At 46.1% G+C, this 23,050-nt stretch overlaps 1 protein-coding gene and 1 long non-coding RNA gene across 6 annotated transcripts in view; both read left to right on the forward strand.

Annotated features, from left to right (window-relative positions):
* The window catches only part of LOC143268912 (uncharacterized), a 184,297-nt gene that overhangs the window by 110,993 nt on the left and 50,254 nt on the right, over positions 1–23,050 (forward strand). The gene's annotated exons all lie outside the window — the stretch shown is intronic.
* Akap12 (A-kinase anchoring protein 12) overlaps positions 1–23,050 on the forward strand; it is a 96,954-nt gene that overhangs the window by 65,008 nt on the left and 8,896 nt on the right. Inside the window, exon 1 of one of the 5 annotated variants that reach the window (XM_006978095.4) lies at positions 6,142–6,349. The exons of 2 other annotated variants lie outside the window; for them this stretch is intronic. In XM_006978095.4, the coding sequence (XP_006978157.1) occupies positions 6,325–6,349 (25 nt within the window). In that variant the 5' untranslated portion in view covers positions 6,142–6,324. Of the gene's footprint in view, positions 1–6,141; positions 6,350–16,379; positions 16,550–17,257; positions 17,540–23,050 lie in introns of those variants that run through there. 2 more of the 5 variants (XM_015996810.3, XM_015996811.3) reach the window with 2 other exon arrangements.

Consider the following 23,050-nt stretch of genomic DNA (forward strand, 5'->3'; position numbering starts at 1 on the left):
GCAGAGGAGATTTCTGTGGGTCACAGGTGTTTGTCAACTGCCTGATGTGGAAGGTGGCAACCAGAGTCAGATCCTCTGTCGGAGCAGCATACCCTCTTAACTGCTGGTCCATCTCTCCAGCCCTCCTTCAAATTGAGTTTTTAATGCTTATTTTCCCCCATGCTTTTTAAGTGTTTTCAATTTCCATGCTCTCCAGATTATTTATTTGGATTTTTCAAATTTAAATAGCCATATCTACGTTAACGTGTCCAATGCATCTGGACCATAAAATTCAATTAGCTAGTGCTGTTGCTGCATGGGGCAGAGACCTGAATGGGCAGAGCTCTGTAGAACCAGCCAGCCTGTTGCTAAACTTGTCAGTGTCCTTCCAAATACTCAGTATAACCTTTATTAGCTTTTAATCCCAGCACTCGAGAGACAGGGACAGGCAGATCCCTGAGTTTGAGGCCAGCCTGGTTTACAGAGTGAGTTCCAGGACATCCAGGGCTACACAGTGAGACTGTGTCTAATATTCAGTATATATAGTGTATCCTCCAGGGCTGCAAAATCTAATCAACCAACCGTGGAATCGGCTAGCTCAGATCAAACAATCTGAGTGCTTATGCAGCTGTGCATGTTGGGTGCGCGCTCTGACCATGCACAGACGTTTTCCCCTGCTGTGATCACTAAGCAAGACAGCCTGGCCACTGTCACCCAGGATTTGCATTCTGTTAGGTGTTATGAGTAATCTCGAAGTGATTGAAAGTTTACTATTGAGATCAAGGCATCGGGACACACACCTGAAATCCCAGCATTGGGGAAGTCAAGGCAGGAAAGTTGAGACTTGAGGCTAAACTGGGCTATTTATACACAGTAAGACCCTGTCTCAACACAAAACAAACAAAAAAAAAAACATACAAAAAGCCAGGTAGAGTAGTGCATGCTTGTTATTTCAGCACTTGGGAGGTAGAGATAGGAAGATAAGGAGTTCAAGGCTAGCATGGGCTACATAAGACACTATCTCAGAACATACAAACAAGACACACCCAAAAAGTGGAAAAGTACTGTGCAGTTGGCATTGTCCTGTATGATCTTCCAGACAGCGATGTATAAATGAGGCCAAATATGCTAATTCACCAGACTATCCCTATGCCCCAAAGAATCCTGGGAACCTTTCTCTGCTCCCAAACAGCAGCCCAAGGAAGGGTGTGCCCTGGACAACAAGGTCCACAACTGATGTTCTAGCAGGGACTTCCTGTCCCCAGAACAAAACTCAGGAAGTCACAGGCTTATGGGAAGCATTTCCCTTTTTTCCATTGGTGATTTTTTTCTCCCTCCTTCTCACTGTGGTTTTCCTTAGCTGTGTCTTATGTCTGTGCCATTTTTTCCCATTGTGACAAAGTATACATAAGTTTTATTATCTTAGCTTTTTGTGTGTGAAAGGTGGGTTGGGGTTGAGATACAGTCTGCCTAGGTGGCCCTGGCTAGGCTAGGATTTGATATGTAGCCTAGGCTGGCCTCAAAGATGGCAGTCCTCCTGCCTCAGCCTTTTAGATCCTGGGATTATAGGTATAAGCCACCAGCTCTGACTACCTTAACCACTTTTTTAATTTTTATTTTGTGTGTGTGGGTGGTCGGCCTGCACATATATCTGTGCGCTGTGTTTATATATGTCTTGAGGCTAACCTGGGCTATATATACAGTAAGACCCCATCTCAAAACAATGTCTTCAGAGGCCAGACATCAGGTCCTCTGGAAATGGAGTTGTGACAGTTGTGAGCTGCCTCGTGGGGGCTGAGAATTGAACCCGGGTCCTCTGCAAGAGCAGCCAGTGCTCTCAAGCTCCGGGCCGCTCCTCCAGTCGCCACATACTTCATCCTTTTTCATCACTGCTATTTCCTTACGTAGATGCACTGAACTCGTTTATCCTGTGTTGGAGGATGGACACTAAAGTTGTCGTCACTTTGTTCCTGAGGTCCCTATGAACTGTCATGTCCAGGTTTTCCTGTGGATGTGTGTCTCATTTCTCCTGAGTGTACACCTGTTGTCGGGTCGTCTGGCAACTGTGTTAGACTTTGGGGAAATCCCAGGCATTTTTTTCCAAATCTGCCTCCCTGTTTCCTCATTCCCTGTTATTGTCGTTTGGCAATTAGCATCCTGGTGGGCGGGAAGTGGTTTTAATTTGCATATTTCTAACCGATAATGATGTTGAACATCTTTTCATGAGTCTGTTAACATTTCTCTCAAGAATTTTTCTTTGTTTTTTTAATCAGATTTTTTTTTCTTTTGAGATTTTCTCATTTTATGTGTATGTGTTTGCCTTGGTGTATGTCTGTGTATATGCTGAGTGGCGGCAGCACATGCCTTTAATCTCAGCACTCCGGAGGTAGATGCAGGTGGATCTCTGTGAATTTGAGGCCAGCCCGGTCTACAGAGTGAGTTCTAGGAGAGCTGGGGCTACACAGAGAAACTCCCCCCCCCCAAAAAAAAGGGGGGGATGTATGTCTGTGCATCCTGTGTCTGAAGTGCCCAAGGAGGCCAGAAGATAGTGTCTGATCCCCTGGGTCTGGGTCTGGAGTTACAGATGTGCGTGAGCCACCATGCAGATTCAGGAATCGAACCCTGATCCTCTTGAAGAATAGCCAGTGCTTTTAATCCATAAGCCATGTCAACAGGCCCTCTATTTTTCAGATTATGTGTATATTTGTGGGTATGTGCAAATGTGAGTGCAGGTACCCTCTGAGTCCAGAAGAGGGCATCAGATCCCCTAGAGCTGGAGTTACAGTTGGTTGTAAGTCACCCAAAATGGGTGCTGGAAACCTGACTCCCGACTCGGGTCCTCTGCAAGAGTAGTATACACTTTTAATGGCTCAGCCATGTCTCTAGCCCCACATTTGTATCTCTTGTTTGTATCTTTCTTTCTGTGTTTGCTCCTTTGAGACATGGTCTAAAAGCTTGACTGGTCTTAGACTCACTTTGTAGCTGAGGGTAGCCTTGAACACCTGATCTTTCTGCCTCCACCACCTAAATGCTGGCATTATAGGTGTGTGCTGCCATTCCCAGCTCTGTATACATACCTTCTTTAACTAAACATCTACTGTATGCAGATTGTTTACCCCATTACTTTACTTTTTTATTTTTATTTTTGAGACAGGTTCTCGTGTAGCCCAGACTGGCCTCAAATTTATCATGTAGCTGAGGCCAGCCTTGAACTGCTGATCTTCTGCTTCTGTCCACAGTGATGGTATCACAAACATGTACACTACCCCTGGCTGCCCCATTCCTTCCTAAGACTGTGTGGCTACAAAGTTCTCTGTCTTCCTCTCTCTCTCTCAGGCAGGATTTCTTTGTATAGCCTTGGCTGTTCTGGAACTCATTCTGTATAGACTAGGCTGGCCTCAAACTCAGAGATCCTCTTGCCTCTGCCTCTGGAGTGCTGGGATTAAAGGTGTACACCACTTCCTGGTGTGTGCACCGCTTCCTGGTGTATAATCTCTCTGCTCTCATTTCCAGTCAGTATCTCTAGTCTCCCGCCCTGTCCTGGGCCTCCGCACATGAACTTCAAGGAACAATAGCTGTGAGGAACACACCCGTGAGGCCCTAAGAATCCTGCTCTCTGGGCATTGCACCATGCTGTTGCGTCTTTGTGCCCCATGTTGGGGAGTCCCCATCTTTTCCTAGGCCACCTCAAATGTTACCTCCCAGGGTGAGCTAAATTTTCTTCCCCTGGGTGTGGCTGCCACTCACAGCTGAGATCCCTGAGGTTCAAGACAGCATCTGATTGGCCCCCAGTGGGTTTCACCCAACAAAAATGGAACACGAGGGCTAGGGAGATGGCTCAGAGGTTTAGAGAGCACTGGCTGCTCTTCCAGAGGTCCTGAGTTCAATTCCCAGCAACCGCATGGTGGCTCACAACCATCTGCAGTGAGATCTGGTGCCCTCCTCTAGCGTCCAAGCATACATGCAGGCAGAACACTGCATATGTAATAAATAAATAAATCTTTAAAAATTAAAAAAAAATGGACCAAGAACTTGACAAATATTTGTTGGTGGAACCATACAGATTTAAGACACCCCCTCTCCCCACCACCACACACACACACACACACACACACACACACACACACACACACACACACCATCCACCAAATGATGGATGTATATTATCCTTTTTTTTTTTTTTTTTTTACTTTGAATGGTGATATCTGAATCTAAAACTTATTTAACATGAGTGGAATGGAAGAGATGGCAAAGGAAAGTCGCTTGAATTTCCTGAGACCTCCTGTCTGATCCCTCTTTCTGCATCTCTCCTGATTGATGGCTTTTCTTTTTAAGGCTGGATCCAGAGGACTTGCTGGAGAGCCATGCCATATACTCTGGCCTGCATTGCTCAGGGAGGTAGAGATCCCAGAAAACAGTGTGCCAGGAGACTCAACCCCTTGCACATACATATACCATCCATGGCTCTGCCTTTTGGCGTTAGCTGCCTCTCTAAGAGTCACATTTCAGATGTGGAGGTGCTGTCCTCTGTGTTACGAAAGCCAAGAGCTTGCATCCACCTTTTTAAAAAGGTGTCGTTTTTGTGTCCGAATTTTGTATCTAGGAAATTTTCCCCTTAGCTATCACAGTGGCACAGCTGTTATTAGAATTTGGATTCAGAAGGGAAGGTGTCGGTGATACAGTTATATAAACTGGAGTCCACCGAGAGCCCAGTGACAGCCATGTGCTGTCCGCAGTGGCGAGTGCTGAGAAGTGATTCAGTATCTCCTCAGGTCCCTGGGGGGCTTCAGGGCTCCTGGAACACTCTAGGGGATTATCTCATTTAATGCAGACCACTGATGCTGCCGCCTCTATGGGCTTCTAACCCACCAGTATCGCGGTGTTGGATTGGGGTGGCTGGGCTGCCTGGAATCCCAGCTGTTGGGAATGCGTAGGGCTGAGGTCTGCTCCCAGGTCTTAACCAATCAAGATGAGACCCTGCTTACCTAGACTCACACTCAGCCAGGTTGGGTGTTGTCTGGGAAGCTAATCTGTGTAGGAAATTGCCTAGCAGGAATTGGCTTTCTTCTGTCTGAGCCTGAACATGGTGCGTCGCGCCCCCTGGTGGCAAGAAGGATCAACATTTGCCATGTCTGACCGGCTGGGCTCCATCCTTCGATTTTTTTTTACCACCCCCCTTCCCCGCCCCGTGCTGCATATTCTTTTTCACACTGATATCCTCGCTCCGGGCCCCTAAACAGCCACGAATAAGGCCTTCAGGTCTAAAGAAAAGAGCAATAATAAAACCTTTTATTTGGGGGTGTTTGCTCAGGCAGGCAAGGCATGCTGTGATAAATAGGGAAAAGATGGAAAACAAAAAACAAAAAAACTCCGCGTACCTAATGGACCTTTCCTAACAGAAGACCCATCTCATTTATTACTTGTGTCTTTGTAGAGAAACAGTGTCAAGATTAACGGAGAAAGAAATACGGGTTGCCTGAATTTTTAATACGGCTTCTGTTTTATTTATTTGCTATAGGTTTGTATGTTAGAGGCAGGGGAATAAAGTGCGGTTTGAGCCAAATGTTTAGCTCATTTCTACCACGAAAAAGGGAAAGACCCAAGGCTCAGATATTTCTGCTTTTGAAAAAGTTGTCTTGAGTAATTTCTGAAGACAGTTGGCTTTGTAACAACCCTTCGCGAAAAGCCTGGGAAACACCATTGCGGAGAGCTGTGTGTGGATCTTCACACCGGCGGGTGTGTAGGAAACAGAAGGCAAACTATAAAATACCATAGACTTTAAAAAGGGAATGCCGTTCAGCACCCCATCCGCCTTTAAACCAGCTGAAGGACCCAGAACACGGCGTTAAAGATCGGAGAATTTAATATCTCTGCAGTTCTTGCCTTTACATAATTTTAAAAGTCTGAGATGCAGGAGTTGGTGCCAGGGATGAAGTCACCGCTTGGATCAAATACTGATTCTTGGGGGTCTCCTTCACCCCAGAAACTTAAAAACGCCCTCCCTGGGTCGCTGTGGACCACGCAGAGAGACCTGTAAAATGGGGCACGTGACTTCCCCGGTTGGTGCAGCCAAGTCGGGGCAGAGGTGTGGGCGGGCGGGCTGTGGGCGTGGCCCTGGGGCGTGGGCGGGGTCTAGGGCAAGGGCGGGGTCCTCCTATAATTAGCCCGGAGAAGCGTCTACCGAGCTCACTGCTGCATCCCTAAGGCTCCAGAGGCTCTCCCTGATGCTCTGAGGGTGGTTGGGACTTCGTTTCTTCTGATCACACCGACAGCTTCCTGGGTTAGCAGGGAGGAGACGGAGGTTTCTGCCAGCTGCCGTAGGAGGGCGAGGACTGTTAACCAAATATGTTGGGAACCATTACCATCACAGGTAAGACTTGGTTCTCCCTCGGCGGCTGCGGCAGGGAGAAAAGTTACTGGAGAGTCTCTAGCGGTGAACCGGTGAGCCATGGCTGGAACTTGACTGGCTTTCCATTTCTCACTCCCTGCACTTTCACCAGGAGAGCGGTCCATAGTCCCACAGGAAGAACCGATGAACCTCACGTCTTATTTTTATTTAAACCAAAATCTTCCTGGAAGCGCTAATGGGAAGATGCATTTGGTTAGGGAGCCTTTTTACCCTTTACCCTCCGGGAAGCGGGAGGGGGCTGTCAGAGGAGCCACAGCAGCTAGCCGAATCGAGAAAGTGTCAGATACGCTGTGGATAACCTGTTCTACTTAGTCTAATTTTTTAAAAGTTCCCGTGCCTGAGAAATTGCAAGTGTTTGGGGTTTCCTGGTGCTTACTAATAAGAACGGTGGGTGGGGTCGTGTATCAGACTAATGTTTTAGTTTTGGCTTGAGTAGTTGGTATAATAAAGCCATAGGTCCTAAATCTATAGCAAGAAAACACCATTTAGATGTTAGTAATAGTAGTAATAAATAAATAAAATTTAGTTTTTCTGTTTGTTTTCTAGGAATCTAGTTGTATAAGTCATAATGTGATGCCTACTTCTAAAGAGTGGACCGCCTACGCCAGGCTTTCAGAATGCATTTTAGTCTTAGGCTGTGGCTGGGCTTTTCTTAGGGGACTGTGTGTTTATGTTTTCTTTCTCTTTCGCCCCCTCGGAAAACTAAACTCCACTTGCTAACTTACATTTATAGAAGCAGCTCTGACTTAAACATTTGAAATGGATACTGCCAAGTCCGTTGTCTTAAAGTGGGGCATAAACCTCCTAGGGCTTCGGTAGTTTCTCCGTGTAACTTACTCCCCTACACAACTGCGTCTCCCTGTGGAATTTTAAATGAATTTGAAAGTTTAGCAAAGCTAAAAATATCTCTCACTTCCTATAGTTCAGCCTGTTTACACCAAGAGCGCCTTCATAGTCTGTCTCCTATCTACCTTTGTCTTTCTACCACTGGCCAGTGTGGAAATTTGCGAAACCTAGAAATTAATAGATAAACAAAACTTTAAAAAAATAAATAATATTCCCTTTTTCCAAGTCATTAGTTATTTTCTTTAAGATTTATTTATTTTTTTTTTTTTTTTGTTTTTTTTTTTCGAGATAGGGTTTCTCTGTGTAGCTTTGCGCCTTTCCTGGAGCTCACTTGGTAGCCCAGGCTGGCCTCGAACTCACAGAGATCCACCTGGCTCTGCCTCCCGAGTGCTGGGATTAAAGGCGTGCGCCACCACCGCCCGGCTAAGATTTATTTTTTAATAATGTGTGTATGTCTGTGTCCGTCTGTGTGTGGATATATGCATGTGAGTGCAGCTGCGCTCTGAAGCCAGAGATACTGGATCCCCTAAAATCTATAGTGACAGGCGCTTTTTTTTAGATGCCTGGCTTGGGTGCTGGGATCTGAACTTCTGGCCTCTGCTAGAGCTGTGCATTCTCTCAACTGCTGAGCCTTCACTCCAGCCCCTAAGTATTAGTTTTTACATGAATGAAATCTTTAGAAGGGGGCCTGCCAGATCTCACGTTCTTCTGGTATTTTCGTGTATAAGGTGTTGTTTTGTATATTCAATATTTTATTAGTTTGTCACTTGCTCAGTGTCTTGTGGGAAGGAGGGGGTTCCAGGAGGTAATCCGAGTGGAGTGATAGGCAAAAGACTTAGGACTGTCTCATTTTTAAGGTACTATCAAATGATTGGATCTAGATCACACTTCACGAGGTACCTATGGACAGTGCTGCATGGCTCTGTACTTTATGCTAGCAATCAGAAACTGCACAAAAGGCCAGGCATGGTGGTGCATACATTTGGGTCCCAGCACTCTGGGGGCAGAGAGGCAAGCTGAGCTCTGTGGGTTCAGAACCAGTCTGGTCTATAATAGAGAGTTCCAGGAAGGCTGGTGTGACATGGAAGACCCTGTCTCGCAAGAAAGGAAGAAATAATGAAAAAGAGAGAGCACAAATCTTCCATGGCAAGGGGTTGGAGATGTTGCTCCATTGGTGAAATGCTTGATGGCATGTCTGAAACTCTGGGTTTCAGCCCAAATACTGCAAAAGCTAGGCATAGCATTACAGACCTGCAAGCCTACCACTGGGGAAGTGAAGACAGGAGGATCAGGGGTTCAAAGCCAGGCTGGGATACATGAGACCTTGTCAGAGAGAGAGAGACAGAGACAGAGAACACAGAGAGAGACAGAAAAGTTAAGAGCAAGGAGACTTCTTCAAAGGGAATTCCACTGTCTTTGTGTCACTATATTTCTAATTAAGGAAGGTGTGTTCTCAGTCGTCTTTAGTTGGTTTAGTTGAAAGGCAGTGAAGGCTTGGGGCTACTTGTTTAAATAAGAAGGAAGAGAGGATTTCTGTAGCATTTGAGGAGGGGCCCGGCACTTATGCTTCTTAATCACTGACAGGGTTTATGGGTGTGTATAGAAACTACTTAGAAATGATTTTTCATTTCTGAAAGCAGGAGAAATTTTAAAAACCTGTTCACTGTCTCTCTTCTAGTTCATACCGATGCCTGAGGTGTAGACAGTACAGCCTGAATTAGATCTGAGGGGTTGCTCACAGTACATGGCATCACCGTTCCTGACTCTCATCAGCGTTAACTAGGCATAGAAGCCAGAAAGTAATTGTTTGTGGCACAGTGGGGAAAGAAGGGCCCCTTCCCTAATGCCCAGAGCGGTGGCACACCAGCAAGACTGCCTGCCGCGTTTTTATTTGGTGCCAGAAGAGGGCATCAGATCCAATTATAGAAGGTCGTGAGCCACCATGTGGTTGCTGGGAATTGAACTCAGGACCAGCCAGTGCGCTTAACCACTAAATCAGCTCTCAGCAACCCCCCCCCCCCTTTTTTTAAATTAAAGACAGGGTCTCGCCTAGGCTAAGCTGGCTTCCAACTCCCTATGTAGCCGAGCATCACCTTACATACCTTATATCTCTGGTCCTCCTGTGTCACTTTGCCGGTGCTGGACTTAGAGGCCAGTGCCACCGCACCTCCTTTGCGCAGTGCTGGGAACGGCCATCAGGGCTTTGTGCATGCAAGGCAGGGCCCTCTACCCACTCTGCTAACCCGGAACTACTTTTTCAGTTTGTGTTTGCATCTTATTTATTACTAGCGTGTGTGCACATGCATGTGCGTGTGTGCACGTGCATCCCTGTGTTATAGGAAGACATTTTTTTTTTTTTTTTTTTTTTTTTTTTGGTTTTTCGTGACAGGGTTTCTCTGTGTAGCTTTGTGCCTTTCCTGGATCTTGCTCTGTAGACCAGGCTGGCCTCAAACTCACAAAGATCCGCCTGGCTCTGCCTCCCAAGTGCTGGGATTAAAGGTGTGCGCCACCACCGCCTGGCTGGAAGACAATTTTCCTTGTCAATTTTCTGCTTCCTATGTTTTTTCTTTTCCCAGGATGCAGCCACTTGGGTTCTTAGGCTTATTTAGGGAATTCCTTTGCCTACTGAACCATCTTTCTCAATTTTTTTTTCCCTTAGTGATCTTTCTATATATCCCTGGCTGGCCTAGAACTTGATATGTAGACCAGGCAGGCTGGCCTTACACTCACAGAGATCTCCTAGTGCTGGGATTAAAGAATAGGCCACCACACCTGGCCAGGGCTACTTTCTGAATTAAGAGAAAGTGTCTCTCAGCTGTTAAGAAAGAGCAAAGGACCTGAGATCTGGTCCCAGCACCCTCATCAGACAGCTCACAGCTGACTTTAACCTCAGCCCCAGGGGATCTGACATTCTTTTCTGGTCTCTGTGGGCACCTACACTGATGTGCCCACCCACACACTAACACCCAGGCATGCATGTAATTAAAAATAAGTCTTTCCTGTTTTCCTTAATTCACACATTTTTAGATTAATAATATTTCTACTTGTTAAATTGAGCAAAAACGTTGTTCTTTTTATCTCCAAAGTACACTGGGGAATCCAGGTATGGTTGCTCACTCCTGTAATCTAGCACTTGGAAGGCAGAGGCAGAAGAATTACCTCCAGTTCGAGGCTAGCCTGGCCTACAAAGTGAGCCCCGTCCTTTAAAAAAAAGTGGGAAAGAGCCAGTGATATTTAATTTTTTTTGATTAAAAAAATTAAACCAGGGAAGCATTCATACTTATTGTAAACAGTTTATAACACATTTTTATGCAAATCATGGGGGGGGGGCACAACACAGTACCCTGCACGACGTGGCTGGTGTGATGTGTTGGTTCTGATCTGGTCCAAAGAGTTCAGGTGCTGGGTTGGCCTCTGCTGATGTTGACTCTGTATTCTTGGTGCTTTGTGAATTCCATTGTTTATTCCTAACAATTATAGTGAAAACCCTGGTTCATGAGCTTCCTCTCATCATAAAAGGAAGTTTCCCAAGCCCAGCTGCAGAGTATCTCATAAGGATCTCCTTCTCGAGGCTTAGATGATGCTATCTCAGTGCATGCCCTTGCACCTTGGTGGCCAAAAGCTGCACCATAATGATGTCACCTGGCTGGTCCGGTACTGGGTTTTGCATCTCTGAGTTAATCCCAGTAAAACAGGTTCTTCTGCCTGGAGGTTTCCTAAGCTGATGAGCTTTGGAACAAGCGGGAGTTGAGTTGGGCGTGTTTTGATAGAAGGGGTGGGTTCAGAATGCAGAGAATTCCTGGAAAAATTCCAGGAGATCGTGGGGGAAAGTTAAACAGTTCCAGATGTCACACACAGTAAGCTGTGCCTGGGGACAGAGAGCACTGGTTATTCTAAACCTGAAAATTGAATGTTGTAGTTTTTGTGGTATTGCATTTTTTTTTTTTTGGTTGTTGTTTTAAAAAAAAAAATGGTGTCACCAAAACTGAACAGCTGCATTAAGATAAAAGTATTAACATTTCATGAGGTATAGGAGGTTGCTTTTACTTTTAAGTTATGTGTGTGTGTATATGTGTATATGTAATACTTCTTTTTCAGTCTCATAAGTACGGACGTCTCTTGGCATCTGTGGGGTATTGGTTCCAAGATCTTCCTACAAAATGTGTCCATCAAAAAAAAATTTTTTTTTTTAATTTAAACAACCTATGCCACTGCATTTTAAACACCCCTGGAGTACTTACACCACCTAATATACTGTATATAGTTGTTACATGTCATACTGTCATTCAGGAGTGGCAATGAAAAAAAAAGAGACTGGTACGAGCTCAGTTCACATGAAGTCGTCTTCCCTGCCCCCCAAATATTTTTTTGCTCTAAGTCTGGTTGAATATCCATGCATCCTATATCCACGTGCACACTGAAACGGGTTCAGAGGCCAATTGCAGGGAGCATCAGTAAGCGTCCGTGAACATGTCCGTTCCAGAGTATGATGTCGCTTATACTATTGGTGGATGTGAAAAAGTGTGGCCCCTCCACACAGCTTATGAGATGGCATTGCAGATGGCCATCTGGACCCTTGGGGGGATTATAGTCTCCTCCCTGGCCTTTGCAGTGTCCTAGGATGGGAGACGGTGGGTTGCTAGCTGGGATAGTATGAAGGGGCCTGTTGCTATTAACTTGGCTTGTCTAGTGAACACCCCCATCTGGACCCTGGGGAGACTCTGCTGTCATTCCCAGCAGAGCCCCAGTCTGAGCGAGCATTGTTTGGACCCCTGAGTTTGCCGCGTGAACAGCCTCTGTGTTCACTGTGGCGGGATGGCTGAGAGCCGTCCTGAGTGGTTACTGTATGCAGTAAGGGAAAGGCTTCTTCTACAACTCATATTCCTGCATGGACTTTTAGGGGAGCAAGAAAATGTACACCCCACCCCACCCCAGTCACTGTTGCTTCTAGCAATTGGCCTTTTAAGCTTTTCCTCTTCCTGTCTAGTTGGACAGATCTAAGGCAGATAATTCTGCAGGCTAGGGCGTCACTTAGTGTATATATAGCACATGCTTTAGGCAGGAAGCCGTAGACTCAGCTCCCTGCACTGATTTGCCATGAGCAGCACAGGAATCTAATGTGTCAAAAGTGACAGCCGAGGGCTAGCTGCACAGTTCATCTGCGCTTAATCCCCGAAACCCATGGAAAGGTGGAAGGAAGGAGCCCACTCCACAGAGCTGCCCCCGACCTCTACACATGCATGGCGGCTCTCATGTATCCGTCCGTACATAGTGCACACACACACAAGACTATTAAAAATTTTTAATGATTAGATTTTGAAGCCATGAATGAAGAGTAGACATTAATAGAGGGGCGTGATGACGTGTCTGGAAGGTACATAAGCAGTGACCCTTCTTCCGTGGAAGGCTTCCCCATGAATATTATTTCTTATGTGAAGGGAGGAGAGGTGTTGTTGTTTGGTGGTGGTGGTGGTGGTGGTTTTGGTGGTGGTGGTGGTAAGCTCACAGTTAACGGCATACAGTCCATCATGGTAGCAGCGCAAGTTCCTGTCCATAAAGCTCTACCACTGAGCTATCTTGTGTGTGTGTGTGTGAGAGAGAGACAGAGACAGAGACACAGAGAGACACAGAGAGAGACAGGGAGACAGGATCTCACTATGTAGCCCTGGATGCCCTGGAATTGACTGTAAAGTCCAGGCTGGCCTTAAACTCTCAGAGATCCATCTGCCTCTGCCTCCAGAGTGCTGGGATTAAAGGTGTGTGGCACCCCATGCCTGTCCCACTCTATAAAATTTACAATTTTTTTTTAAAGTTACTTATTTATTATGTATACAGCGTATGTGACTGCAGGCCAGAAGAGGGCACCAGATCTCATTACAGATGGTTGTGAGCCACCATGTGGGTGCTGGGAATTGAACTCAGGACCTCTGGAAGAACAGTCAGTGCTCTTAACCGCTGAGCCATCTCTCCAGCCCCAAAATTTACACTTTTTTTCTTTATCAGCTATCTTCTCCCTTCCCTCCCTTTAGAATAGTGGTTTTCAACCTTCCTAACACTTGTGACTCTTTAATACAGATCTTTATGTTGTGGTGACCACCAACCACAAAATTATTTCATTGCTACTTCCTAACTGTAATTTTGCTAGTGTTATGAATTGCAAGGTAAATATCTGATATGCAGGATATTCGATATGTGACCCTTGAAGGGGTCTCATCCCACAGGTTGAGAACCACTGCATTAGAAGCTTGCTGGGCCGGGCAATGGTGGCACACACCTTTAATCCCAGCACTGGGGAGGCAGAGCCAGGCGGATCTCTGTGAGTTCAAGGCCAGCCTGGTCTCCAAATTGAGTTCCAGGAAAAGCTCAAAGCTACACAGAGAAACTCTGTCTCGAAAAACCAAAAAAAAAAAAAAAAAAAAAAGAAGCAGCTTGCTGGATTAGATCTTTTCCCTGCCATCCCTACATCTTTGGGCTTTTTTTTTCCTGTTCTTTTTATTTTGTTTTAAAACCTTTAACAGCTTCTCAAGCTGAACTGTGGTACATAACCTGTAATCACAGCAGTTGGGGAGGTAGAGGCAGGAGGATCAGCAGTTCAAGGCTAGCCTCAGCTACATAAGGAGTTGGGTTGAGACCCTGCCAAAAATAAGTTTCTGTTTGTTTCCTAAGTATTGTCTGTGAATACAGGATTATTCACAGGTAGATGGGACTGATGTCTGGTCTGGGGATCTCTACCTTCAGCCAGGACTGGGGAAATATGGGTGATTTGAATGTTCCAAGTACAGGTGAGCGGATGAAAGCTAAAAGAGTGAGGAATTGGAGGTAAAGGATGGGAGGAAACATAGACCACAGGAGGCCACACCAGGCTCACATGGGTCCAAACGGGGTAAGGGACCTGCAGCATTTACATGATACTAAGAGTAAGAGAACCAACTGGAGATGTAGGCTTTCCTTAACACCCTGGAGAGGTTTTGTTGGAAGTCAAGGGTTCTCTCTCTCTCTCTCTCTTTCAAGATGGTTTGTTTTTTTTTCCTGTGTAACAGCTCTGGCTCTCCTGGAACTTGCTTTGTAGATCAAGCTGGCCTCGAACTCACAGAGATCTGCCTGCCTCTGCTTTCCAAGTGCTGGGTCTTTTTATTTCTTAAAGAGCACCAACAGAGCTTGCAATTTTGCTGAGTTTGAAAGTGCACCCAGACTGCCTGTGTGGGTTCTGCTCTGAAGGTCTTGTACCGGATAGTTCACCAACTCTAACTGGACAACACTGCCCTCTTCTGTTCAAACTCCGTCAGGGATTCAGATTGGTACTGCCTGTTTTGTTTGTTTGTTTGTTTGTTTGTTTGTTTGTCTCGTTTTCTCCTCTTTGTTTCAAAATGATGGCCAGGTAGTCTTGGTGGATGGGGTGTGTGTATTCTTTGTTTGTTTGGTTTATTTTAAAAAGCACGACTGTTAAGCATGAGTAAACCTCACTTTTCACATTGAAACTATCCTAATTAATGTCTGTTTTACACATACAGCGCTTTTCCATCCAAATGTGAGAGGTGACATGCACCAGCACTTGTTCTTACAAGTTTAAAACATTACAATGACTTACAGGAGGGAGGAGGGGGGGAGAGGATGTTCATGCTTTGAAAGTGGATAGAATCAAAAAGACAAACTCTGTCCCTTTTCACACCTGACTCAAGGTTTCACCAAGTCAACCTTCAGTTATCCCAAAATGACACATACCCACTGTAAGACACTCATTTGGAGCTAATGAAACCTCCAACCTAGGGGCTGGAGAGATGGCTCAGAGGTTAAGAGCACTGGCTGCTCTTCCAGAGGTCCTGAGTTCAATTCCCAGCAACCACATGGTGGCTCACAACCATCTGTAATGAGATCTGGTGTCCTCTTCTGGCCTGCAGGCAGACATATATAATAAATAAATAAACTTAAAAAAAAACCTCCAGCCTGACACATACTGGATTTTTTTTTTTTAAATGTTTAATGTTCTGCCTGCATGTATGCCTGCACACCAGAAGAGGGCACCAGATCCCATTATTAGATGGTTGCAAGCCACTACATGAATGCTGGAAATTGAACTCAGGACCTCTAGAAGAGCAGCCAGTGCTCTTAACTGCTGAGCCATCCCTCCAGACTCCTCCCCCCTTTTAAAGAGCAATGTGGGTTCATAGAAAAGTTAACCGGAATTCAGAGTTTCGATGTACAAGTTATTCCTTGTAGTCTTCACTGTCAAAATCCTTTCCCAAAGTGGCCCCTTCATTTTGGATCTATGATGGAGCCTCACTACATATCAACACTCAAGAGAGTGCAGTGTATGGGTTTAGTCCTGGTGGTGTACAGTCTATAGATTTTGACAGATGTCAGGGGTGTGTATCCTGACAAAATAATTAGTATCAGAAAGTGTAATATCCCTAACACTCCCCTTATTACCTATTCATTCTTCCTTAGCCAATCCCCTGTCATAAGTTATGAGTTAGAGTTATGAATGAAGCTGAAACCAGTGCCGGAGTGTAGGTGTGTGTGTGTGTGTGTGTGTGTGTGTGTGTGTGTGTGTGTGTGTGTGTGTGCTGCAGCTTCCTACTCATCTTTGTGAGTGCCAAGGATCCTGACTGCAGCCTCACAGGATAACAGTATGGTTAGTATTGTAATAAATGCCAAATTGTGCCCCCAAGTCACTATAGGGGCTCTCCCCATGTCACCATTTTTGAAGTTCTGTGTCTTCTAGGGCAGTTAGTTTTTTTGTTTGTTTGTTTGTTTTTGTTTTTTAGGTTTTTGTTTGTTTTGGTTTTGGGGAGGGGTTCGAGACAGGGTTTCTCTGTGTAGTTTTAGAGCCTGTCCTGGAACTCACTCTGTAGACCAGGCTGGTCTCGAACTTACAAAGACCCTCCTGCCTCCGCCTCCCAAGTGCTGGGATCAAAAGGCGTGCGCCACCACCGCCCGGCTTACAGTTGTTTTTTATAAAGAAAGTGCTTGCACCCAAGCCACACCCACACCCTGTGGCCATTATTCTGAGGGTTAAATGTAGGTGGTACACAGAGCAGGGACTGTACTAGGGCCAGAGGGGCGAAGCCCCCGCACGTGATCCTAGAATCTTCTGGTGTGGGGGGAGGGGCTGGCCTTGGTCACCTGGCAGACAGTGCCCCGCCTCTGTGACGTGGGTAGCCGTCCCCAGGGGTGCCCCTCTCCACCGGGGTGGCCGGAGACCGCCCCGCGGCCGGTTGGTGTCCCGCGATGGGGCAGCCGGGAGAAGCTAGCCGGGCCACGCGGGCCCCTGTCCCCGGCCACCCGCCACCATGCCCTGGTGGAGTAACTTCTGCTGTAAGTAGCGACCCCCACCCCCACCCCCGGGAAGTAAGTAGCGCTGGGAAAGGCGACCCCTCCAGATGGTGGGTGAGGGTCACCGCAGGGCAGGACAGAGCAGGCGCATTGCTTTCCAACCCTGAGCTCCCTGCCCTTGAAGTGGACTTAGCCTTGGAGAGCGGGGCGAGCCAAGCCTCCACGAAGGTCATTTGCTGCACATGCTAAACCCTCCTCAGTCTAACCTGGAGATGAGAGCATCACAGATTTTTTTTGGCTGGGGGGGGGGGGAGGGTTCGAGACACGGTGTCCCTGTGTAACTTTGCGCCTTTCCTGGATCTCGCTCTGTAGTCCAGGTTGGCCTCGAACTCACAGAGATCCGCCTGCCTGTGCCTCCCAGAGTGCTGGGATTAAAGGCGTACACCACCACCGCCAGGCAGCATCATAGATTTTTAACACGGGGCAATACTTAGAGAGCAGATATCACTTGCCAGACAGAGGGCACAGTCTTCATTCAATGCCCTAGCTTGGAAAAGGGACAGAGGTGGCTGTCGGAGGGGAGATAGAAAATGATCCAAGACTGGAGAAGTCATTGTACCCCTTCCTTCCCAGTCTGGAGAGGGCAAGCACAGAGCGTGGAGGGAGGTGGATGGAGTCTGTTTGCGTGGGCTGCTGCATCGCTGTGTCCGCTCGCGGCCAAGAAACAGAGTCCAGGCATCGCCGAGGGTTCAAGCGCATGACGTGGGGGCAGGATGTAGGCTGTGCAAACGCGCGTGTGCGCCACCGGGGTGCGCGAGGACAGTTCTGAATCCTGCTGGAACCTGATTTAAACGGCCTTGGGGCCTGGTAGTTGCGAAGAATAAGCCCAAGGCCCCGGGCCACCAGATGTTTGATAGCTTGGCTATGCAGTAGAGGCCGAATTTTTTGGAAGTAGAACCTCCCTGTAAGTTCTGTACAGATTGGGGTCCGGGTTGAGGCAGGAGGCAAGTGGAGGCCGAGACCCACAAAACTGTGAGTGTCCAACATTACAGGCAAATGGGGTGGGGGGGTGGGGGGCGGGGGGCGGGTAAGAAATGGATGCCATGCTGATGAGCTATGGTGGTCGCATCCGGAAGATTGTTCTGACAATAGGGTCTAAGATTTTACCTACAAGGGTATTGTAGACTAGTTAAGACTTGCACTTACCAGTTGCTTAGCCGTTCTTTATCTGTCAGGCAGCTGTTTGGAAGGCAGCTGTGCTCACCACTGAACCACCAACGCAATGTCCTGCCTGGCTCCAGAGTGAGTTCCAGGAAAGGCTCCAAAGCTACACAGAGAAACCCTGTCTCAAACAAACAAACAAACAAACAAACAAACAAAAACAAAAACATACACACAAAAAAAGAAGCTGTTTGGTCCTGCTAGTTGTCTGGTGGTATCTGTTTTGTTATCCCTTAGGTCAGCTCTAAAACATCCCAGTGGAGAATTAAAAGGGGGAAAGGGACGAGGCCAGGAGAGATGAGATGGCTCTGTGATTAAAAACACTTGTTCTTGAGGAAGACCTGTGTTCAGTTTCCAGCACCCATGTGGTGGCTCACGACCATCCCCCTCTCTCCTGACCTTCCGAGAGTGGTGGACATGTGTTCATAACAGGCAGGCAAAATATTCATACACGTAAAAACTAAAAAACCCAGAGGAGGCAGTGGGTGAGTGAGTCTTGGGCTTGTGGCAGGATACTCAATTTAGGGCTGCCGAGATGGCTCAGAGGTCCAGAGTATCAGCAGCTCTTCTAGAGGTCCTGAGTTCAATTCCCAGCAACCACATGGTGGCTCGCAGCCATCTGTGATGAGATATAGTGCCCTCTTCCTGTGTGCAGAAATATATGCAGACAGAGCACTGTACACATAATAAATACACAAATCTAAAAAAAAAAAGATACTCAGTTTATACTTTTACTGATTACTGGTAAAATTTGTTAGTTTGTCACTGATTAGATCCCCCCCACCCCACCCCCACACGTGCACGTAATACAGTCCACAAGTCTACAATAAAACCTCCCCCTTCAAAAAATAAAAGATCACATCTCTTCTTGTATTAGAATATTTTTGAACATTGGGCAAGAGGGCTTGCTTAGTCCTGGGTTCAATCCTTGGCACCTCATTAACGGGCTTAGTGGTGCATTTCTGTAACCCCAGTCAGAAGTTCAAGGTTATCCTAAGATCTCCACCTTGTGTGTGTGTGTGGGGGGGACTGGAGAGATGGCTCAGAGGTTAAGAGCACTGCCTGCTCTTCCAGAGGCCCTGAGTTCAACTCCCAGCAACCACATGGTGGCTCACAACCATCTCTAGGGGGATCTAATGCCCTCTTTGGGCATAAAGTTGTACATGCAGATAAAGCACTCATACATAAATAAATAATAAAATCTTAAAAAAGAAAAAAAAATCTCCAGCTGGATGCCAGCCTGGGTTATGTAAAACCTTGTCTCTAATAAATCAAAGGAAAGAAAAGAAATAGTTGATGGAAATGCTCCAAGCACCCAGTGGGAACGTAACCCAATTTCCTTATTTCAAATGTTTTTAAAAATCGAAGGCTTGCACCACCACCACCACCTAGCTAACTTTATATTTTCACTAAGGAAATAATAATGGTGTGTATTTCTGGAGTGTAGTACTGTTTCATCAAGGTTCAGTTTTTGTCCCCCACCCCTTTTTTCATGTTTCTTATTTTTTATAACAGTTTGATTTATTTATTTACTTTTTATGATTTATTTAGTTATTACATATACAGTGCTCTGTCTGCATGTATGCCTGCAGGCCAGAAGAGGGCACCAGATCCCATTATAGATGGTTGTGAGCCACCATGTGGTTGCTGGGAATTGAACTCAGGACCCCTGGTAGAACAGCCAGTGCTCTTAACCTCTGAGCCATCTCTCCAGCCCCTCCTGTTTCTTATTTTAAAGATTTATTGTTTATTATGTAAACAGTGTTCTGCCTGAAGGCCAGAAGAGGGCACCAGATCTCATTACAGATGGTTGTGAGCCACCATGTGGTTGCTGGGAATTGAACTCAGAACCTCTGGAAGAGCAGCGAGTGCTCTTAACCTCTGAGCCATCTCTCCAGCCCCTCTTTTTCATGTTTTAAGTGTTAAACAGAAATTTATTTGGCACATAGTTCTAGAGGCTAAGAACTCCAAGATCTTGGCTCCATGTACAAATTATGTATTCAGTCAAGCTAATTAACATAACTATTATGTTACTGTGTTATTGTGACAGCACTAAAAATCTTTTTTAGCAATTTTGAAATATGCATGTATTAACTATGAACCCCTTGTACTGCCACGGGCCGCTGGAGCTTGTCATAGATAGTAGACAAAACTATTCCAGTTCCCCAGCACCCTCCTCCCTTATTGTTAGTCCTAAATGTGGAACACAGGGCCTTTGCATACTACCACTGAGCTGCATCCCAGCCTTGATATTATGTTGAGTCTTACTATGTAGCCCACACTGGCACTGAACTTCCAATCCACCTACCCTTGCCTCCCAAGTAGCTAAATTTTGTGCCAGTTTTAACTGACCTTTTTAATCTATTAGATAAAGAAGTATGTGTCATGTAGAGGAAATTAGTCTCAGGCAAACAAAGCTAAAACATGTTACATACATACCTAATCCTTCCCCGTGATGATGATATGTGAAAGACAGGACAGGGGATTTAGGCTAAAATGAAGTTATTTGTTTGATCAAGAGAAGTCTGCACTCTTAGCAGAAATAAACCCCAACTAATCTGAAGTCATTCTCACTGCCCGCCCCCCAAGACCCCAAAATATCCTTTCAGTGGCTCTTCCCAATGAGTGTCTGTCTGATTAGAAGCAGGGGAGAGGAATCTCTGTTTGCTGTGTTCCTAATTCTCCCAGTTACTGCAGTTACCCACCCACCCCCCAGCTTCATTACATCGTGTTGTCTTGCTTTTTACACCCAATGATTTTCTTAATGCCAACTTAAAAACAAAGAAAACATGAGCATCTATAGCCTACCACACTTTCTCCCTCTTCTCCAGCCATTTGAAGCTTCTTCCTTCCTTTTTTCTTTCTTTCTTTCTTTCTTTCTTTCTTTCTTTCTTTCTTTCTTTCTTTCTTTCTTTCTTTCTTTCTTTCTTTCTTTCTTTCTTTCCTTTCTTTCCTTTCTTTCCTTTCTTTCCTTTCTTTCCTTTCTTTCTTTCTTTTTCTTTTTCTTTTTTTCAAGACAGGGCTCCACTGTGTAGTCCTGGCTGTTCTGGAATTCACTCTGTAAACCAGGCTGGCCTCGAACTCACAGAGATCCACCTACCTCTGCCTCCCGAGTACTGTCCTGGAACTCATTATGTAGACTAGGCTGGCCTGGAACTCACAGAAATCTACCTGCTTCTGCCTCCCCCAAGTGCTAGAGGATTAAAACATTTGCCACCATGTCCGGCTTTATCTTTTGATTTTTGAGATGAGGTCTCACCACATAGCCCTCAAGCTTGCAATCCTTTCCGCCTTAGTTTCCCAAATAACAAACCTCCTAGTCCCCTAGACCTTTTTATTTGGTTTGGAACTCAAACTCCATAGCCTGGAGTGTGCTAGGCAAGTGTACTACCACAGAGCTACATTCCCTGCCTAACTTAATAATGCATTATTTATATATTGTGATTGTCTTAGGGGTTTCTATTGCTGAGATGAAACACTATGACCAGAAAGCAAATTGGGGAGGAAAGGGCTTATTTGGCTTACACTTCCACATCACTGTTCATCATCATAGGATGTCAGGGCAGGAACTCAGACAGAGCAGGATCCTGGAGGCAGGAGCTGGTGCAGAGGTCATGGAGGGGTACTGCTTCCTGGCTTGCTCATCATGGCTTTCTCAGCCTGCTTTCTTATAGAACCCAGGGCCACCATCCCAGGGACGGCCCCACCCACAATAGACTGAGCCCTCCCCGTCAATCACTAATTAAGAAAATGCCCTACAGCTGGATCTTATGGAAGCATTTTCTTCTCTGAGATGAATATAAGTTATGTCAAGCTGACCTCAAATTAGCCAGCACAAGCCTGGCAGTGGTGGCGCACGCCTTTAATCCCAGCACTCGGGAGGCAGAGCCAGGTGGATCTCTGAGTTCGAGGCCAGCCTCGTCTACAGAGCGAGCTCCAGGCAGGACAGGCACCAAAGCTACACAGAGAAACCTCGTCTCGAAGGGGAAAAAAATTAGCCAGCACAGTGATATAACCCCCAAATTATTTTTTTTTAGGTTTATTATTTTATGTGAGTGTTTTACCTGCATATATGTATGTGTACCCTATACCATGCCAGGGGCCTGAGGAGATCAGGTCTCTTGGAGCTGGAGTTACAGGTGGTTGTGAGCCATCATGTAGGTGCTGGGACCCGAACCTGTTACTCTGCAAGAGTAACAGCGCTCTTAACCCCAGAGCCATCTTTCCAGCCCCACTCCTTCTAAAATTCTAAAGAGAGACATAAGCATGGTGGCACATGCTTGTAATTCCAGCACCTGGCGGCAGAGTCGGGAGAACAGAAGTTCAAGGTCATTCTTGGCTACATAGTAAATTCAAGGCCAGCCTGGGCTAAGTGAGGTCTATCTGCAAAGTAACTAAAGAACTAAAGAGAATGACTTCATGGATCAAACTGGAAAGTTTTGTCTGTTTATCAACTTTTTCCCCTATAAGACATATTTCTTGAGGCTAGTGTAGAGCGCCCACCACAAAAGCTTGGGGACCTGAGTTCCATTCCCAGAACCTGCAGAAAAAGCCACAGAAGTGGAAGCAGGAGGAGTCCCGGGATTTGCTAGGCATCTAGTCTAGACAAGTTGGTGGCCTCCAGGTGCCGTGAGAGACCGTCAGATGGCTCCGAGGGCAAAGGTGCTTATGTCATGTGAGGAACTGAGTTCAACCACTGGAACTCACATGGTAGGAATAGAGGGCCATCTCCCGCCTCTTCTGACCTCCAAATGCGCTTTGTGGCAGGACCCTCCAACACCAAGTAAACACATGAAAAATAAATAAAATGAGAGACTGAGGAAGACCTCAGTACCATCCTGCAGGCAGGCACACAGACATGTACACGGTAACAACACCACATGCACATACATTGTCTTTCGGTTGTGTTTTGTTTGGCGATATCGTCTCACTATGAAGCCCCTAGCTGGCTTTGAACTCACTCTCCAGGCCACACTGGCCTTGAACTCACACGTACCTGCTGCTTCTGCCTCCCAGGTGCTGGGATTAAAGTCACGTGTCACCATGCCGAGCCTGACTTTCTTTTTCATTAACTTTTATTTTGTGTGCACTGGTGATTTGTCCGCATGTATGTCTGTGTGAGGGTGTCTGACCCACTGGAACTGGGGTGACAGACACTTGTGAGCTGCCATCTTGACCACTTAGCCGTTTCTCCAGCCCCACCCTCCACCCCCTTTTTAAAATAGTACTCCTTGGTCCCCATGTATTCGGTTTTGTTTGTTTTTGTATTACTGCTCATGTATTGGGGTGTTTGTTTGCCTTTTTTTTTTTTTAAAGATTAAT

The sequence above is a fragment of the Peromyscus maniculatus genome, chromosome 16 (genome assembly GCF_049852395.1).
Source record: "Peromyscus maniculatus bairdii isolate BWxNUB_F1_BW_parent chromosome 16, HU_Pman_BW_mat_3.1, whole genome shotgun sequence".
Classification (NCBI taxonomy): domain Eukaryota; kingdom Metazoa; phylum Chordata; class Mammalia; order Rodentia; family Cricetidae; genus Peromyscus; species Peromyscus maniculatus.